Source organism: Periplaneta americana, chromosome 14 (assembly GCF_040183065.1).
Source record: "Periplaneta americana isolate PAMFEO1 chromosome 14, P.americana_PAMFEO1_priV1, whole genome shotgun sequence".
NCBI lineage: Eukaryota > Metazoa > Arthropoda > Insecta > Blattodea > Blattidae > Periplaneta > Periplaneta americana.
The window spans coordinates 42,114,678-42,135,688 of record NC_091130.1 but is presented as its reverse complement, the minus strand read 5'-3'; the positions used below and the strand labels follow the sequence as shown (position 1 = coordinate 42,135,688).

At 35.3% G+C, this 21,011-nt stretch overlaps 1 protein-coding gene across 4 annotated transcripts in view; it reads left to right on the top strand.

Moving 5' to 3' along the window:
• zfh2 (Zn finger homeodomain 2) overlaps window positions 1–21,011 on the top strand; it is a 570,193-nt gene that overhangs the window by 485,967 nt on the left and 63,215 nt on the right. The window contains exon 5 of one of the 4 annotated variants that reach the window (XM_069845225.1): window positions 2,127–2,170. The exons of the other annotated variants lie outside the window; for them this stretch is intronic. Coding sequence (XP_069701326.1) covers window positions 2,127–2,170 — 44 coding nt within the window. The remainder of the gene's footprint in view (window positions 1–2,126; window positions 2,171–21,011) is intronic. 4 annotated transcript variants of the gene reach the window in all.

The window sequence follows — 21,011 nt, the reverse complement described above, 5'->3', positions numbered from 1 at the left end:
CTTTTCATCTGAAGACAATGGCCTATCAGTGAAACCATTCTTACAATCTTTCGACTACTCTTTTCATTCCTTCTTCTTCTTCTTCTTCTTCTTCTTCTTCTTCTTCTTCTTCTTCCCTTCAAGTATTAGGCCATATGGCCTGTTACGATCTCACAGTTGAATTTTCAATCCAGCGCTTCTTTGGACGACCGAGAGATCTCTTCCCGTTTGGACAATAGTGGAGCATGATTTTTGGGATTCTATCTCTAACTTACGCATGCAGATGATTTATTCAGTTGTTCAGAAAATGTTTTACGTGATTAATTACAGGTTCTAGTTGTAATTCTTCCATTACATCTTCATTGCGTTTGTGATCCCATTTCGTATATCCCGCTGTATATCTCATAAATTTCATTTCATTAGCTGTTATTCTGCTTTCGTCTTTCTTCCTCAATGTCCATGCCTCACTGCCGTAACAAAGTACAGGTCTCGCCAAGGTCTTGTATACGCGAATTCTAGTATGTCTTTGTACTAGGGAAGTATGATTGTCGTCTTTTTCAGTATCGTCTTTCGTGGACTTTCTTTTGTTTTCTTCCCCATAATTTTGCTCTAAAATTTGTTTTTGCACGATCGTGTTTTTTGTTGTATTTACAGCTATTGTTGTTACGCCTTGAAAGTTACAATTTCCGCACAGAAACTTGTTGCTAGGGAAACCATTCTTCATAACATAAAACTATACAAAAATAGATCCGTCATAATGTACTTATTGTTACTTAGTTACCATTACGATATAGACTAGTTTTACGAAGGCTTTGGAATAATATTGATCTAAATTTTCAATGAAAAATATATTGTATTTACAATTTTAAAAACATCGTAAAAAAAATGTAAAATACATGTTTGTGAAATGTATTGCAAAATCTTGGAAATTGAAAAACTCGCTGTGCTCGTTTTTCAAATTTTTCCTCGATTTTGTAAAAAGCATTTCCCAACTTTATATCGTAATATGCTATTTAACGGCATTATTGTGACGTAATATATCAGTAAAAATTACTATTTTGTGTTAGTATTTATTATTATATACAGTACAAAATAAGTACCTATATATTATGGACATAGCAAACACCCGTTTGAACAAGGTCGATATAATAATATATCTTCTACATTAGCAAGTACTTACTAATTTGTTTTCTTATCTGTCAAGCTAATCCTTGGCATTTTTCTCCAAAGCTACATTTACATTGCATCCAATGAAAACCAACAAGACCAAAATTCTTAAAAAGCTGAGGGAGTTTCCATAATATACCTCTGAATTCTGGTCGTCATCATGCACCAGAGTGATTATCTCAACAATTTTTTTCCGCTTCAATTTCGAAACTGGTAAATCCATCGCTTTTTAGTCTTCCAGTCTTTATTAACAATTAACAGCTTTATAGACCCTCGGCAAAAGTGAAAGAAGAGCTTTTCTCCCATTCACCAGACCGAAGATTCCAATTATGTATACCATAACTGCTCAAAATAATATAAGACAAGGGAGGTTTTTGATGAACAAAACAGAAAATGAGGTATAAATATGACGACATAATAAGCAATATGTTAAGTATCGTCAAAAAAAATTAAAATTAAAGAATTTAAATACTGCCTTTAGATATATAAATAATTATAGATACATTTATGGAGTTTCAACTTGTGTTATAATGACATGTTTGTGTGTTTGTGTAGAATTAGTATACAGTGACAATATATTTGTGTTATTGTACATGAAATTTACTATCCAATTAGTCTTCCTGTTCTTTTTCCTAACTTGTTCAACATGGTTGAACAGAAAGGGCCAGAATAGGAAGGTTTTCTTGGATAGCAAATTGCATATTTTCCGACCCCGGTATGTAAACAAACATTGCTGAAATGATATACGACTATTTTACTGCACTAACTTAATAAAATTGTCTCTTTTCAAAAGTGAATAATAATTTTCACTGATGAATCATTACATTCGAAATCGTAAACTTGAACATTCGCGTTACATAAAAAAATTCATTGAAAATTATTGAATCGTATCTCAGTTTCATTTTGATTTTGGTGTACATACTTTGGTCATTTTGAAAGTACTTCCAAGAGTGATACGGTTTCTTTTGCATACTTTTCAGTGTACGATCCTTCATACGAGCTTGGAATACTACCCTCTTCAAAGGTTTGTATTCGAACTAATATTCTTTTAAATTAGAAAAAAAAGGACAAATTACAATTCCCTCCATAAGAAAAAGAAACCGGGGTCGGAAATATATGGTGTATCACATCTAAATTTGTCTTTATGAAGAGTATCGTTCAATAAAGCATGTAAGTGGCATGATCCTATCGAACTAGTTGGAAATGGATGGTCATCGTAATGTAGTGGCCATTATTTCCTGATACTTGTGCTCTCAGACACCTAAATGAGAAAGGAAACTTCTCATTTGAATGAAATACGTTTCCCATAATCAATATCGCTCAAAATGCATCTTTAGTACCAGAATATCGTCCATAAAAATAAGAGAGTGAATTGGTCATATGCTTAGCTGTTTCTTAGTCATGCTGCATACATCAGAATTAAGATAGATTAATTTGATTATACATTTTAGTCCAGTTCTATGATAGATTTTATCTGTTTATTTTAAACTTATTGGAATCTTGTTGCATGAGGGATTGCATCATCTTTGAAAACCTGACAGGAAATTATAAATTTTAGAACTGCCTTCAAATGAGCATGCGTATTTGTTGTGGATGTAATTGCACGTGCATTTTTAGGTATTGGCGGATTTGTTGCAAGGCCTAGGAATGGAATATTTATAATGTTTTATGCGAGACTCACCTCACCGGCCCTTTGAAGAATGCTAAAGGAATGCATCAACAGTTGCTCGTTCCGAAGCTACTTGAAACCACGCCCCTATTCGCCAGCTTCCGAACTGATAACGTCTACAGTATAAGTTTAATAAAAACGTTAACGAATCGCTATACATTTATTAACCCTTGCAGTAGCTGAATGGTCAGACCCTTAGCCTGTCAACACCTCTTATCAGTTCCACTACATCCCCTCTCCCAGCGTCCCCATTGATGTTCCTCTCCGGTATTTCTAGGTATAAACTTGAATTTTTTTGTACAAATTGTCTTCTAAGCAAGATATTAAAATATCCTTAAATTAATTTATAGATCTTGGTTACATTAACTTGTGTGCAAAATTTATATACTGTAGTAGCCTACCAGTAGTTGTCAAAAAATCTGAAAGTTGGAATTTATAAAACAGTTATATTACCGGTTGTTCTGTATGGTTGTGAAACTTGGACTCTCATTTTGAGAGAGGAACAGAGATTAAGGGTGTTTGAGAATAAGGTTCTTAGGAAAATATTTGGGGCTAAGAGGGATGAAGTTACAGGAGAATGGAGAAAGTTACACAACGCAGAACTGCACGCATTATATATTTCACCTGACATAGTTAGAAACATAAAATCCAGACGTTTGAGATGGGCAGGACATGTAGCACGTATGGGCGAATCCAAAAATGCATATAGAGTGTTAGTTGGGAGGCCGGAGGGAAAAAGACCTTTGCGGAGGGCGAGACGTAGATGGGAAGGTAATATTAAAATGGATTTGAGGGAGGTAGGATATGATGGTAGAGACTGGATTAATGTCGCTCAGGATAGGGACCAATGGCGGGCTTATGTGGGGGCGGCAATGAACCTACGGGTTCCTTAAAAGCCAGTAAGTAAGTAAGTAAGTAAGTACCAATAGTTTTGGAGAAAAATGTACGTAAACATAGAAAATTTAGTTTCGGTAAAATTAACCTACCGTACTTTAAAGTCTACCATGAATGTACAAAGCCTACTTTTATCTTTTTAAAATTGTCCTTCTATATGTATTTATGACCTAAAATTTTCGGAAGTTATTTAATAGGCCTAAAACTGTCTAATAATGCCAGAATTGAAAATTCCATCTTTAGTCATCTTGCATATACTTTCCCTAAATTGAAACTAAATCAATCGTACCTGCTATTGCCCTTTCTTTGCCTTAGTAAACCAATTGATTACACATCCGACCTTTTGTTCACTGATTTTAATGTTCTGAAAATTAAACAAATGTATTATATTGTCTTATTAAACTTCGCACATAAAAATCGCAATAAATTCAAATTGTATCATCATAAATATTGAACTAAAAGATCCGAATTTATACGACTAGAGGAACCAAAGTGTTTCACAAGCACAGCTCTGAGCCATGGTGCCTACTTTGGTCCAAGGTTATGTAATAAAATAATTGCAAAATGGCTAAGTTTGGAAAATTTTAGTATCAAAAATTTTTAAAATACCGTCAGGAATTTAATTTTTAAAGAATATATATTTGTTTAATATGTATATATATATTTTTATGAGTTAAATTTTTAAAATTGAAATTGTATTTTTTAAAGTTAATTTATTCTTATAATTTTTCTTTCCTTGTCCCACTTGGTGTCAAATAATTACCTTTAGGGAAGAGTTGGGTATTATCGGACATCGGGTAATATCGGACAGTGCGTTTCTTTCATCTACTATCAGATGTTAATACCTGAATGATATGTTTACGTTTCTGTATGCGACATCACAGAAACGTAACCATGTCATTGAGGTACTATCATCTGGTGGTAGATGAAAGAAAGTTACTGTCCGATATTACCCGATGTCCGATTCTACTCAACTCTCCCCTATTTGTGTCAAGTATGTGTTTAGATGACTTCCTGAGCACGAGTTTTTACTCCTTCAGGGAAGAATTAAGACTGTATTTTTGTACATATTATTTTACTAACTATAAACAACAACAATTTTTACTCCACAATCTTGCCTGCATGTTGTAGGCCTACATGATTTACGTTTGCTCACGCATCTTTTCAAGGCTGGATGTTACATACATTATTAGAATAATTTGAATATGATAGAATGGTATTGTAAGCAACTGAATAGTGTTTGGGACGTGTTTGGCAAATAAATTATTTATTCCTTTAAGAAAAGGCGACGGCATCAGGAAGGAAGAGAAGTTACAATCGTTATATTTAAATTTGTATATCCACGTGCGTAGTAATAAAAGATTTGCATTACATTCTAGTAAATAGCCGACGTGTGCCATGCAAATCATGACCCACACGAAGGTTCCTAAGTTGTGGCGCGTGCACAACTACATACTCGTGTAAGAAAGGATGACCCTTCTAATGTATGCAACTCTGATCTCACTCCTTTCGGTTAAGTGGGGAAAACGTGAACTATAACTGTTTGAGGTTCAGGGGTTGTGCCGAGCCAACAAACCGCAGGTAAAAGGGAAGATATATTTCTACAATTATGAACAAAAAAAAAAAAAATCCATTCTTAGAGTACACATTTCACAATATTATTGTTGACGATAGATTTTGCTTTACAAAATTCACCCTTTCTTTTAAAGAACAGATCAGTCCTGCTAGTATATTTATATCGATGTTTGGGATTTCTAAAAAAAGGTAAATTTTATTAAATAAAAATTTATAGACGCTTTAAAATTGTTACAATTATTTAAAAAGGTAATGTACCTTTTACGCAACGAACTGTACTGTTTCCACACGGGTCTAGGAGTTCTCGTCACCGGAGATATCTTAATTACACCTTCTTGTCATCGATTACATTTTAGTCACCGGCGTTCTGGCCACCGGTTACATTTTAGTCACTAATGTTCTCGTCACAGATTACATATTGTAATGCTTTATTCATGTTTTATTGGAAAAAGTTAATGAGATTTAAATGTTCTTGTAAGGTTGTTTCCGTGGTTACACATATTAGTATAATGAGATTCAAATGTCATTGTAAGGTCGTTTCCGTGGTTACACATATTAGTATAATGAGATTCAAATGCCATTGTAAGGTCGTTTCCGTGGTTACACATATTAGTATAATGAGATTTAAATGCCATTGTAAGGTTGTTTCCGTGGTTACACATATTAGTATAATGAGATTCAAATATCATTGTAAGGTCGTTTCCGTGGTTACGCACATAAGTATAATGAGATTTAAATGCCATTGTAAGGTTGTTTCCGTCGATACACATAGGATATAAGTATAATGAGATTTAAATGTCGTTGTAAGGTTGTTTCCGTGGTTATGCATATAAGTATAATGAGATTTAAATGCCATTGTAAGGTTGTTTCCGTGGTTACGCATAGGATGTAAGTATAATGAGATTTAAATGTCATTGTAAGGTTGTTTCCGTGGTTACGCATATAAGTATAATGAGATTTAAATGCCATTGTAAGGTTGTTTCCGTGGTTACGCATATAAGTATAATGAGATTTAAATGCCATTGTAAGGTTGTTTCCATGGTTACGCATAGGATATAAGTATAATGAGATTTAAATGTCATTGTAAGGTTGTTTCCGTGGTTACGCATATAAGTATAATGAGATTTAAATGCCATTGTAAGGTTGTTTTCGTGATTACGCATATTAGTATAATGAGATTTAAATGCCATTGTAAGGTTGTTTTCGTGGTTACGCATATTAGTATAAAGAGATTTAAATGTCATTGTAAGGTTGTTTCCGTGGTTACGCATATAAGTATAATAAGGTTGTTTTCGTGGTTACGCATAGGCCTATTAGTATAAAGAGATTTAAATGTCATTGTAAGGTAGTTTCCGTGGTTACGCATATAAGTATAATGAGATTTAAATGTCATTGTAAGGCTGTTTCCGTGGTGGGGACACATATAAGTATAATGAGATTTAAATGTCATTGTAAGGTTGTTTCCGTGGTTACAAGTACAGTATAATGAGATTTGAATGCCATTGTAAGGTTGTTTTCGTGGTTACGCATATTAGTATAAATAGATTTAAATGTCATTGTAAGGTTGTTTCCGTGGTTACGCATATAAGTATATTGAGATTTAAATGTCATTGTAAAGTTGTTTCCGTGGTTATGCATATAAGTATAATATTTAAATGTCATTAAGGTTGTTTCCGTGGTTATGCATATAAGTATAATGAGATTTAAATGTCATTGTAAGGTTGTTTCAGTGAGTACACATATAAGTACAATGGGAAAAATATTTTACGTGTGAGGTGATGTTCTTACTTATTTTAATTATTATCAAATTTATTGTATATTGATGGAGCATCACAGAGGGGAAATCGAATCATCCGAAGTATTAGGGACTTTAGGGTTATTGCGAAGGTCCTCCCCACCCCATGAAAAGAAGAAAGTGGAGAATTTACACAGAAGGATTAGTAGGATCGCAGAACGATACCCTGATTATAAAGAAGATGGTGATGTTCTCACATACTTCAGAGCCATTGGACACAATATGGGTGGAAATAAATCATGTAACATTTTATCCTGTAGGATTAATAAATTTAAGACAGTATTGAAAAACTGGCTTGTGACCAAAGCATTTTATAATATTAATGAGTGTGAAATTGCTGGTAAATTCGATCTTATGTTCTAAAATAATTACGAAGTTCTAGTTTTAGTTTTATGTTTGACTAAGCTTATTGCAATATTTTCTTTAATGGCTGCTTTGTATCTTAAATATCTAAATATCAGTTTTGAAACATTAATCATATAACATTTTATACAGTGTACCTATGGATATTTTACTTGTCAAAATAAATTATTATTTATAAAAAAAATGAGTACTGGTGACCAAAACACCGGGTGACAAAATTTCAGTGACTAGGTTGTAGAATGACGAGAGTTCTGGTGACGAGAATTCAGCTTTCCTTTCTGCACTGTGTCTTCGTCAGCGTGTGAAGTTGTGTTGTCCTGGCAGTAGTACTATTATTTTATTTAAAGCCGCTTTAAACTGTAGTTATTATTTAGTGCCGAAATGCAACATGGACGAAATTGTCATACTGCCCTCTTTTACACTACAACTACCACAAGGTATCGAAGTGTAGTCTCCCTCATTACCAGTGGCGTAGCGTCAATGTAAGCTAAAAAGCTTAGCTTTCCCAGTGAATAATAATTTCATAATAAACCTGCAGTTTATGGAGTATTTATTAATTTTAATAGAATTTGTATTTACGCGTTAAATATTGTGATGCGGCAGCTCAGGATGATTTGTGATGCAGCAGTAAACAAGAAGTCTGCACACACCAGCTTCCACGCAGACTGGTTTCTTCTGTGTAATCCACCCCGCAGATTTTCCATCTCTTTCTAACTAAACTACCCTAGTCGCAAGGCTCGCAAGAAGCTAGCTTTAACATTTAAAATAAGTAGTTTCCGAGTTATCCCTTTTCGTCAGTTGTGTTCAGTTGAAGTGTTAGTGTGCATTGTGACTGATATAATAAATAATGAGTGAAATAACAGTTCCTGACACTAATTTACTTGAATTTTTTTAGGACAATTGTATTATCAAGACTGACTTACGAACAAAAGTGTGATTTCAAAAACAAATGACCGACTCCCTTGCTGTCAATGAAGGACACAAGCAAAAGACAGACGCATACTTACGTAATGATACTAATACTATGATTTCTCTAAGTATGACAGGGAGTGATCTAATGTTATACGTATACGTGTCTATTTGTTAAGAGATATGTGTAAACCGTGAAATCATATTTTACTACGTATCATTTGAGGTCATACCTTATTGGTGTTACTTACGAGGTTCCAACCAATCTTCGACTGCTGACTTGACATTGACTACTATTTATTTTAAGACTGTATCTCATATTGTATGAAAGACAACTTGAGTTAGCTTCCCCTGCTCAAAATTTCATGCTACGCCACTGCTCATTACTAGCTATTGCCCGATTTACTGTATCTACAGCTGAAATCTAACGGCGAGCCAACAATTTTAAAGAATTTCTCTGACACTGAATTTGTCTATCATAAGCGCACATCTGCCACAAAGAAATTGTGAATTAAAAATTACATTTGTTTGTGACAGCGTGACCAGGTTTAAGTTTAAAGAAATATGTACGCAGGAACCGAACCGAATTTGCTTCATCACACTCCCTATACCGACAAACCATTTTAGTAAACCACAGGAGAAATAATTAAAGCACCCATTGTTACAGGGAACCCTCCATTTTTCTTATATCATTACCGAATATGTATTGATATTTACGGGCAGTACACTTCCCCTAGTTAATGTAAGTGATGTAGTATAAAAAACGGCTACAGTAGTTGCCAAAAAATGAACGGGGGGAGATATTATTTATGGTTGTGCGTAGGAATAGCTTTAATGGAGGTTCCTACTTCTGATATAGGCATAAAGCTCCCAGATCACCCCTGGTAATGAACAAAAAGGATACGGAAGGAGGTGGTTTGGAGGGAAGGGGATTCATCCCTCTTCTTTTGCGAGCCCCCTGTACCCCCTGCGTCGCTTCTTTTCTGTGTATCTTCTTCATACATTTTCCTTTCTGCCTTCATTTGTCGTTGTTACTGTCACATCTTTGTATGGTGACTTTTTACTTTCCATAAAGTTGAAACATATTTGTGCGCTTTCCAATAAAGCTCTGGGGTTCGTACACTATTACTATTTGTTATTGAACAATAGTCGATTTCGTTTTCTAAAGATCTTTAAACACCTTTGGGTTTAAAACATATTTCGAAGATAAATATTTTGTAGCACTTCCTTTCTTTGCGAAACTCTTTGACAAAGATAAATGAAATTTGCACACATAGGTATTTCATTTAATGTTCTCTATGCAGCTGGTCTGTAATGTATTTAATGATACAAATATTCAGAATCTGCGTATCATTTAAGTTATTTAATGAACAATTTTCCATGTACGCAGCAGCCAGGCACAAAACTTTGGATGTTGCATGGATTCAAATTCCGCCTCAGGCATGACTGTTTATCTGTAGGTTGTGTGATGTCGTCTTGTGTTATCTTACTATGGGATATTCTATAACGTAAACGAAAAACTCCCCTTAAAAATCACACATTTACATTTCTCAATTATATATATATATATATATATATATATATATATATATATAATTCGTGTGCAAATCAAGATTTCAGATATATCTCCCTGTAAAGATGATTTGAATAATTTCGAGGGAAAAATTGTTCCGGGGCCAGGTATCGAACCCGGGACCTTTGGTTTAACGTACTTTGAACCAAAGGTCCCGGGTTCGATACCCGGCTCCGGAACAATTTTTCCCTCGAAATTATTCATATTATTCGTGTGATGGAAATAATACCTCCAGGCTTTCTCTTCTACTAGACTAGAACTATTGCTGCAAAATAGTATAAAATATACTTACTTACTTCTTACTTACTTACTTACTTACTTACTTACTTACTTACTTACTTACTTACTTACTTACTTACTTACTGGCTTTTAAGGAACCTGGAGGTTCATTGCCGGCCTCACATAAGTCCGCCATTGGTCCCTATCCTGAGCAAGATTAATCAGTATAAAATATAATATGTTAAATTATAATAGACACAATAAAATGATTTTACAAGACAGTAATGTCATATAAATATTTAAGTAATGTGTTTAACCCAAAATATAACCTACACTAAGAAGTATTTGATAGAATTATTAACTACGTACTGTAGCATATATTAAGTCTAGTAACTACATATGATTAATAAAATTTAAAAGAGAGAAAGGACACAAAGTGATGAGTAGATACACCATATTTTATAATTCAAACGGAAAAATTATTCCGGGGCCGGGTATCGACCCCGGGACCCTTCGCTTAGTGCACGAATACCCTACCGCTTGAGCTACCCAAGAACTACACCCGACAAAGTACCAATTTTTCCATTTATATCCACACAACTCAAGTGGGCTGACAAGGTGCCAGAACCCAACTCTGAGTTCACACATACTCTGTGTGACTTAAATTGTGTATTTCTGTTAACGTACCTACAGTGACGTATATATTATGCAAATCTGGCTTTCAGGTATAGCTTCCTGTGAAGCAGACTTGAATAATTTCAAGGGAAAAATTGTTCCGGGCCGAGTATCGATTCCGGGACCCTCCGCTTAGGGCACGAATGATCTACCGACTGAGCTAACCAGGAACTACACTCTACACCGTTCCAAGGATCCGGGGTCACTACCCGGCTCCTGAACAATTTTTCTCTTGAAATTATTCAAGTCTGCTTCACAGGGAGCTACACCTGAAAGCCAGATTTGCAAACCATATTTTACATTTATTGACAGTGAGGTGTTTTACTCTTTGACAGATGAATTTTCAATGTATTTTTTTAATTTTGACAAATCCCGGCAATCTCTCAAATTGCAGGAGAGGGAATTACAAGCTTTAGCAAGTCACACTGTGAAAGATAAAAAGTGTAGTGTTCTGTGAATGAATTTTTAGGACAGTGCATTATTGGTAGCGAGCGTGAAGAATAGAAGACAGAGTTATTAACCATGACATTATTATGAACTTTGGTTAGTATAGAAAAGGAATATCAATATTACAGTACTTTTATTTATAGTATTATAATAGCGAGTACCATATCTTAGATTAAAATATGTAATATTGTTCTAAACATCTACCACAAAAGATAAAAAATATACAAATTTATTAGCCTATAGTTAAAATCTTGAGTTCAAAGAATAAAGGTTTACATTGTGCCAGTGAGTGTTTTCTTGTTAAAATTCTTACTATCTTTTATGTACTATTAAAATTTTGGCAACTTTAGTGCTATTGCCCCAAAAGATTAAACCATATATCTCGGCCACCGGCATAGCTCAGGCAGTAGCGCGTCAGCATGCTGATCCGGATTTGCACTTTTGCGTGAATTCGATTCCCACTTGAGCTGATTACCTGGTTTGGGTCTTTTCCGAGGTTTTCCCTAACCATAAGGCGAATGTTAGGTAATCTGTGGCTAATTCTGGGCCTCATCTCACCAAATACAATCTATTACCAATTCTGTCGCAGCTAAATAACCCAGTAATTGATACAGCGTCGATAAATAACCAAGGAAAAAATCTCATTACAGATTGAAAAAAAAAGTAAAGGCTCATTCACAATGAAAATTAAACATAACGTAAGCGTTAACTTAAGAATATAAACGTTACGGTAAAATCAAGAAGTCATACCATCATTCACGATGGGAACTTAAACATAACAGCAAACATACTTGGTAACCATGGAAACATAACAACGACGCCATTTCCTCATATTCTGCCGTATGCTTCAGCGCTCCACGATTGTGTTCTGTTTGCAAATCACGTAAGCATAAGCATGAAAGTTTGGAGTTTGTAAACTTTCATGTTAACGTCTTACGGTAATGTTTAAGTCAATGATTTTGTGAATCATTGTGAATGATCCCATTTGGTAGCCTGGGCGCAAACTTCTGTGTTTATGTTACGGTTATGTTTAATTTTCATTGTGAATGGGCCTTTAGTACGTTAATGTTACATTGCACACAAGATATATCAGTAAATATAAAACTCTAGAAAGTCAAGTCAAGATGTATTCAATATGTTAATCCCATGTTAGTTGATAAAAGAAATATGCCAAAATTTTACATAGTCACAAGTTCTACTTACAAAGTCGTTATTATGAAGATTAAAAATAATCTTCTGTATTTTATTTTTATTTAATAAAATAAACAATTGGTCTTAATCCAGACCCAGGCGTCTTTAGGCTATGTCGTTGTGTCAGAACAGCTTCTGCGTTTTAAAACAAACGTTGAAAAGCATTACATTATTAACAAAAGTTACAAAACAATCATTTATGTTCGTGCAAAATGATCTTCATGACATGATTTAAGTTACGTATAGTATCAAGTATGGTTGTATCATTTATTTTTCTGTTAGCTTTGTGTATCAAATGCTGCGCTAACCCTCTCGCTATTAAAATCATATATGAGAATAAGGTACGAAGTTCCTTTTGCAATATTGCCGTCTCTATCTTGTAACCTATGCACAAAACGTTAGCAGAGTTCTTTGTTGCTTATTCCGTCTTTAGCTGTCCCAAATCACATACATATTACATATCTACCAACAGAGGCAAGAAAGGGTTAGTAAAGGAATAAATAAAAGAGACACCACAAGATAGAAACGAATAAAAAGGTTACAATGAAATAAATGAAAAGAAAGGCAGAGGGGTGGTATTATCAAAGCAAGGAACCTTATAAAGAAGTAACTGGACCTAGAAGTTTATTGTGGATAGGTAAACCATAAAAAATGTCTTCACTCACGCCCATGAATTGTATGTCGGAAGAAGGGGGTGATACACATTTTGACTTCTTAACATTTATATGCCTCACAGGTATTGGGGCACATAGGATGTCTCATGTTTTTAAAGGGTTGTACCCCCTATTGTTAAAGAGATGACGTGAGTCAAACCTGTAATTTTCCTAGTGTGAGGAGAACAGTGGGGATTAGTGCATAGTTTTATAGCCTCGATGAAAAAATGGAATAAATGTCTTAGAAATATGTAAAGTATTCTTTGCCTGTATAATTTAGTGACACTTTGTAGAGAAAAATTAAGGACACTTGTTTTTCATTGTTAAAGAGTCCATGCGTTGCGGTAACGTAATATATGGCCATAATAAAGACATTACGATGCTTTCATTACGGTGTAGGTTGGGGATGTAGCATGAAAGAAACGGGGTATAAACCAGAACTGATCAAAGACTGAGTCACCGACGATTTAGTAAGGTATATTGCTACCATTCAGAGACATATAATTCTGAATTTGTCATTTATTTCATTGCTTAGGTATATAAAGCTGCAAATATCTCAGGTTATTAATAATACATTATGCAACGAGCCTATAATGGTAGTAATTAAGACGCGAGTATGTCTGTTTATGAAACGAGCGCAAGCGAGTTTCATAATTTTCATACGAGCGTCTTAATTACCACTATAGGTAAGTTTCATACGACTTTTTATGCTCGACCATATTTCTAATTTGAAATTATTCATTAGTATTCATGTTATGGTTATGTAAGTGAGATGTGCGCAGACGCGAAAGTATTGATTTTTTCCGAAACACGAATGTCATTGACCTTGATATAATCTAGAGAATAACATGAAGATTAGGCTTGATATAACCTGGAAATTGATTTAGAATTGAAAAACGAGATGACAAATTGAATTTATTTGAATATTATTTACAGTTAACGCTAATTATTATAATAACAGAACATAACCTTCTGCGACAGTATTGGATTTCCAGCCTCCGTGACTTTTCGCTAATTGCCTTTCGATTGCATATCCGAGAATAATCGATACTTGCGGTTTTATAATGGTACAATGGTGATTTCTGATTGGTTGAACAACTGAATTATAATGAATAGGTGTACTTTAATGAGGTGCATTAAAGGGCTACTACCAGGTGTATAATTACTACATTTCGGCATGGTCGAGCATAAAATTATAAAGAATTATAAAAATCCAGAATTATCAATAATAGTTGAAGAATGGGAAAGGACAGATTTCCAAAATTAGATTCAGTATACAGACCTCCGGAGAAAAAACTAGGAAGAGACTAGTGAAGTGCTTTGTGTGAAGTGTGGATTTGTTTGGGGCAGAAACATGGACATTACAACGAAGTGAAGAGAAACGACTAGAAGCATTTGAAATGTGGATTCCCGCTTGGACTGATTACCTGGTTGGATTTTTTCCGAGGTTTTCCTCAACCGTAAGGTAAATATCAGGTAATTTATGACGAATCCTCGGCCTCATCTCGCGAAATACTATCTCGCTATCACCAATCTCATCGACGCTAGATAGCCTCGTATTCGATACAGCGTCGTTAAATAACCAACTAAAAAATAATCTGAATCAAACTATAGAGAAGTAGAGGACGGTTAACTCTTATACCTATATCAATAACAAATATGTAAGCAAAACTCTAATATATTAATATTATTATTATTATTATTACTACTACTACTGGGTAGCTCAGTTGGTAGAGCAGCTGGCTACGGACTGAAAGGTCCGGGATTCGATCCCACGTGGTGACAGGATTTTTTCTCGTTTCCAAACTTTCAGAACGTCCCCGAGGTTCACTCAGCCTCCTATAAAATTAAGTACCGGGTCTTTCCTAGGGGTAAAAGGCGGTCAGAGCGTGGTGCCGACCACACCACCTCATTCTAGTGCCGAGGTCATGGAAAGCATGGGGCTTTCTCTATGCCCCCCAAGTGCCTTCATGGCATGTTACGGGGATACCTTTACCTTTTATTATTATTATTATTATTATTATTATTATTATTATTATTATTATTATTATTATTATTATTATTATTGTAATTATTATTAATTTGCTTTTATTTACTATTCATAAAATTTCTTGATGAAATTGTGTGGACACGTAATAGCTAAAAAATCGTACAATAACAGTTTATAAAATATCTATGTTAAGAAAAATGGCAACAATGTTATGCTTGAAAGTTTTTATTTATTAACACCACAAATATTCTCTCATGCTCTAAAAAAACTTATTTATCTGAAATCAGAAGTGTTCGAACATTCTTCCTACAATTCTTGACTTCTTGTCAGAACGCTCTACATATGAATACATAGGTAGCATTTTTCCCCCTTAAATTCTTTATAAAAACGAAGGACGAAAATGTTGATTCTTTTGCTTTAGGGGTGTTGAAGAATTTTATAGGGGATTGAAAGGCAGGAGGGAAAAATGCAGAGAGGGGGGAGGAAAAGTAAAGTAAAGAGTTTTGAAGGGATGGATTAAGTATCTTGGAAGGAGTGACTCACTTTTTCATCACGCCCTTGAGAGTCCGAAAGCTGATGATCCCCTGTTTTAACAGCAGTCCGGCCGGCGCTTTATTTAATCACGATTTTCTGGTACATAAAGAAGAGGATGCATCATGCGAACGCCAGCACCTTAACAAATGCTTTATTACTCAGAAAATGAGAGCCTGTTTCTAATTTAGGTTTCTCTATGTTGGTGCAAGAGGAGAAGATGGTGTTATAGTGAAAGCGATCCTTCCTCCATTTCAAAGATGATGAGCCAGAAAAGTAGACACACGGGTATACATATAATACTTATCCCTGGTCTAACAATTATTGAAATATCTCGTAATGAAATAGCGATAAGTGCGGAAATATGTTGGGCCACAGGCTCCAATTCTGTCGTAATTCAAGTAATTTTTAACTTCAGAATTCATAATACGAGGGAGAGTCAAAAAGTAGCCTTAATAATTGTTTTATTAATTTAAAATGTACAATAAGTAAACGCAGAATAAATATGGGAAATGCGTGTTATTATTTGGTTGAGAAGCTTTTGTCATCTATTTTAAAGGCATGTTGGGTCCGATAAGCATAGTATCAATCAAATAGTGTAAGTTCTTACAGTCAATTACTTAACAATATTACATACATTGAACATTTATATTATTACATGAAGTAGTATTTAAAAGTTATGACAAACGTTTTCACCAATAATTTGGCATCTTCAGGTCACATTAAAAGAACATAGTAACATAAAATGAACACTTAAGATGTTCCAGTTAAACACATTCGTTAAAAATTAAAACGGGTATAATAGGCAATCTGAGCAATACGCCATTAAAATACATGTAGCAGGAAGATGATACCGTGAAATCGTGGGATAAGCTGATAACGTTGTATTAACTGATAAGTGTACACAACGAAGAAAGAAGACATAACAATCTTCAAGTTTATGCGGGTGCAGTTCCCAAAATGATGAAAATATGCTACAGTATATAGGTCGCTCGCGCTGCATCAATGGACTTGTGTCAACTTCTCCTCAACCATCTTGGGTTTAATTTCATACGTCCATTTACTTTTTCAGTTACCCATTATTTTTATTTGTATTCATTTATGTGTTTTATTATTGATATACAGAGTGAGTCAAATTTAAGTTACCGGAATTTTACCGAGTCACGAAATTGCTTTTTGGCGGGCAGTGAGTTGGACTTTCCCGGTTACTTGTTTCCTCTAAGCCCGGCGCGAGACATAATGCGTGGCACTTTGCATTCCCGATCTCTTTTAGCAGTAGCCTGAAATGCATAGAGAAAGACGTATTTTCGTACAGGGATCAGAGTTCCCATCTTTTATTTTGCAGAAGTGTGGACAAAATAGGAGAATTCTTTATCCATAAATTTTCTGTGAAAGCCGTGTGCTATTTTCTTTCTCGAAATTCCTTCCAAATCTATACTGGATTTCCTACAGTTCTACACAACATTTAGATGCCAATTACTGATTGCAAGGTATGGAAAGAAAATTGTTTCTTGTTTGAAGAGTTGGTCGCCTGCCTGAAGGTGGGTGTGTGGTGGAGTGTGGGGGTGCCGCAGGGAACAATGAGTGGCAAGATTCGAGTACCAGGGCAAGGAATGGAGGGAGCAGCTTTATGAAAAATTAAGTTTCTTTCCCTCGCCGCCGCCATTCGAAAATGCAAGATTTAAGTTGTACACACACATACACACAGACTCACACACGCGATAGCGGGCAGATTGTTTTTAAATATGCATGAAGGAGAGGTGGGGAGAGGAGAAGAACGCAAAAAATCACTCGTCCGTTTTCTGGCGCTTTTAAATAATTTCCATAAGATTAATGCTGTTTTTATGCTTCCCTTGCCGCTGTGAAGCATTACCTTTCTATCGTATTCTAAACTTTGTGTAAAATTCCATAAATTTTGTTCTTTGTTTTTGTTCCATTGGTTCTTTCAGATATTAGTGAGTCTTTTCTCACTTTTATTGTGGTTTTATTCTACGCTAATTTGGAGTTTTTTCAACCTGACATATAGCCAAACTGCTGGTTTATAGCCAAAACGCACTAAAATTCAATCTCGAATAGTTTCTGTGTCATTATTCCTTTATATATCTATAGTAATTTACTATTAAGAAATTTGCTAGAATACATCATCATCATAATCATCATTATCATCATCATCATCATCATCACACTTTTCATGAATTTGGATCAAATGGTTGAACCGTTCCGGTCTCAGTTGTCTGATATTAATTAGGGGAGAGTTGGGTAGTATCGGATATCGGGTAATATCGGACAATGCCTTTCTTTCATCTACCACCAGGTCGTAGTACCTAAATGACATGGTTACGTTTCTGTATGTGACATCATGTCATTCAGGTACTATCATTTGGTGGTAGAATAAGAAGGTCACTATCCGATATTACCCGATGTCCGATACTACCCAACTCTCCCCTACTGTATGTAATGGTGGTGGGGAGTCCTGCGCCGTGGCGTCGTGGTCTAAGGCATCCTGCCTCGGACTCGCGTTACGGAATACGCGTTGGTTCGAGTCCTCATGGGAAAGAAATTTTGTCATGAAATTTCGGCCAGTGTATGGGACCAGTATCCACCCAGCATCGTGATGCACTTGGGGAGCTACGATAGGTAGCGAAATCCGGTTACGCAAACCAGCTATAACGGCTGGGGGGTTCATCGTGCTAACACACGATACCTCCATTCTGGTTGGATGATCGTCCACCTCTGCCTCGGCATGTAGCCGTGAGGCCAGCAGCCGGCTGGTCGGTCTTGGCCCTTCATGGACTGTAGCGCCATGGATTATTATTAATGTATGTATGTATGTATGTATTTATTGACACTGCAGTGGGTATATACCCGGTGGCAGTGGTAACTAATTACACTGAATAATGATAATAATAAACGTATTAATTAAAATACAATTAATGATAATACTAATAATTAATACTAACAATAATTTATAATAATAATATTAATAATAACAGGGAACATCCTAAATTAAATGAAGCACGATCACTTAAAATAGCATTTAAAGTAAATCTAATTTGTATCTTAAACCTAAGTTCGAACTTAAACCCACGAGTATGATATGTTCATATCTGCACAAGTACCTTTCAACACTACACTCATCTCGCTGTCAACTCACTCACTGCACTGGAACTACGACACATTTCAATGATTCTATCCTGATTTCACTAACACTTCAAAAAATGGTGTGAGAATAATGGAATGATAACAGTGGAAACGGGATAGTCCTTGAAAATATCTAGTATTTTTCTCACTAACAATTTTATTTGAACTCACTGGGGTTTTATTCAGGTTTTTTTTGTGCGAAAACGTTGTGTACAATGGCAGTGGAAAGATTTGGAAAAGTAGAGAAAGAAAATTTTGGAAATAAACTTTTTTTCCCCTCATTTTTTGCAGTGGATTTTGCGCTAATTGCATGTTTGTGTGAACTCCAAGCCTGTGATTTATTTGTCTCTATTGCGCCGTATCATTGAATCGATAGACTTTTGAAGTAAAGAATATCCGAAAGATTGTGTAAACTACTACAAAGCCAATGCAAAAGTTTGGCACTTACAATTAGCTGAGATACATTTTCCCCTCGAAATAATAAGCACTCCAGGAGACAGTTATGCATTACTTGAGGAGAGAAATTAAGGAATTAAGGACTTTATTCTGGAATGGAATTTTTTATGACTATTAATTTTCACTCCTAACAGTGGGATTGTACGTGTACACACACTCACATTCATATACACACCTATGTAAAGATTCATGGAAGGCGCTTTTCTGTTGTTTTTGTAACTATGTCCACATGTAAGTAGGCACAGGATGTTGGCTTATACCCATGTATGCAAATAGTATGACAACAGTGCACGTACGTGAAGGGACACGCGACCCCGTTTGTTTTCATACACTGTTCCACAAGTTTGAAAGCTCTGACTGGTATGATGCCCTAAATACTTAAGCACTCGGGAATCAAGCAAGCGACAAATAAGATCATGAAATGTAGCGTTTTACAGTTTCAGTTGCTGCTCAAAGCTTTCCTTTGAGCACGTCTTCCTTTCCACAATGCTTCTCTTTTTCATTTAATTTGTTAGAAAACCCTTTTCGCTTTTTCCACAGTCTCTGTTGCCGCTCTATATCATCTTTTAAGTTTAACATTTTCCAGGCTTGCTGTTTTTGTTCTCTCTCATTTCTAATATCGTATTTAAGGAACTGTGGCAAAAATTAATATTACTAGAAATATTTGTCTGGACTATGTTATCATATTACCTTGCAATCAAATACAATAAAATTATAAACTCTGCTTTCGTGGAACGCAGTTCTCGTAATTTGTACAAATTAGAAGTGAATTTACATATAATGTATTATGCAATACTTCTGTGGAATAAGCCCCTGGGTTGCAACACAACAGACGAAGATAGGTAAATAGAAAACAAGATGCATCAGTTCGTGTATTTTTGTGGAACTATGCGTCGAACATTGAAAGGAAAGTTCGCAAAGAGACACAGTTAAAATTTTACAAAGTGATATCGTTATTATACCTGGTAAGATTTATTTTGTCTCAGTAGCAATAAAACCAAGTCCCTTCAAATCAGGGTGGAGGTTATAGGAGGATTGTAAATTTTCAGGATTCCTTTCAAAACCTTGTTATTGCACAGGCTGCCGGAACTCAGTTTCTTGAAAGACAAGCTCAGTGACGGAACTACACAGTACGAAGTGAGATATTTTGTTATTTTATTTTACGCTACAGAATGTATCAACTAGTCCCTTCCGCCACTGGATGGATGGACGGCATCGCTCCACTCCCCCCATCGCGATAACAATGCAGACGAAGTAAGACATATCTCCTTTCTCTCTCTTTTCACAGTGAGACAAGATACATCACACAGCCTTTAGTACAGACTTACAAATGAGAGGTTCACAACCACAGTTGATCAAGTCCATCTGGAATAGTTCTGAGATATTGAGTCTTAAAGTTCCTGGCTCACGCTTAGCAACCTTCCATAGGAAATACTGCCCTCTGTGGAGTAACAAATGAGTTATGGACTTTGTTTGTTATGGCAATGAATAAATCTAAGTTTTCTTAATCCGAGATTGTATTAATCCACAAACTGACCACTGGTGGACTTGGTCTACTCTGGTTATGAGCCTCTGAAAGAAAGTACTAAAATACTAAAAGCAATAACACAATACCAAATTAATTCACGAGAACATTTCGAACGTATACCAGCCACGACAATAAAAATAACTAAATATGTGTGTGTCTAATGCCTACCCATTTCATTTTGCGTGATTCGAGTTCCGCATACTGCGGATACATGGCAGGACTGTGACCCATTTTCAAATTGCACACCATTACGGCG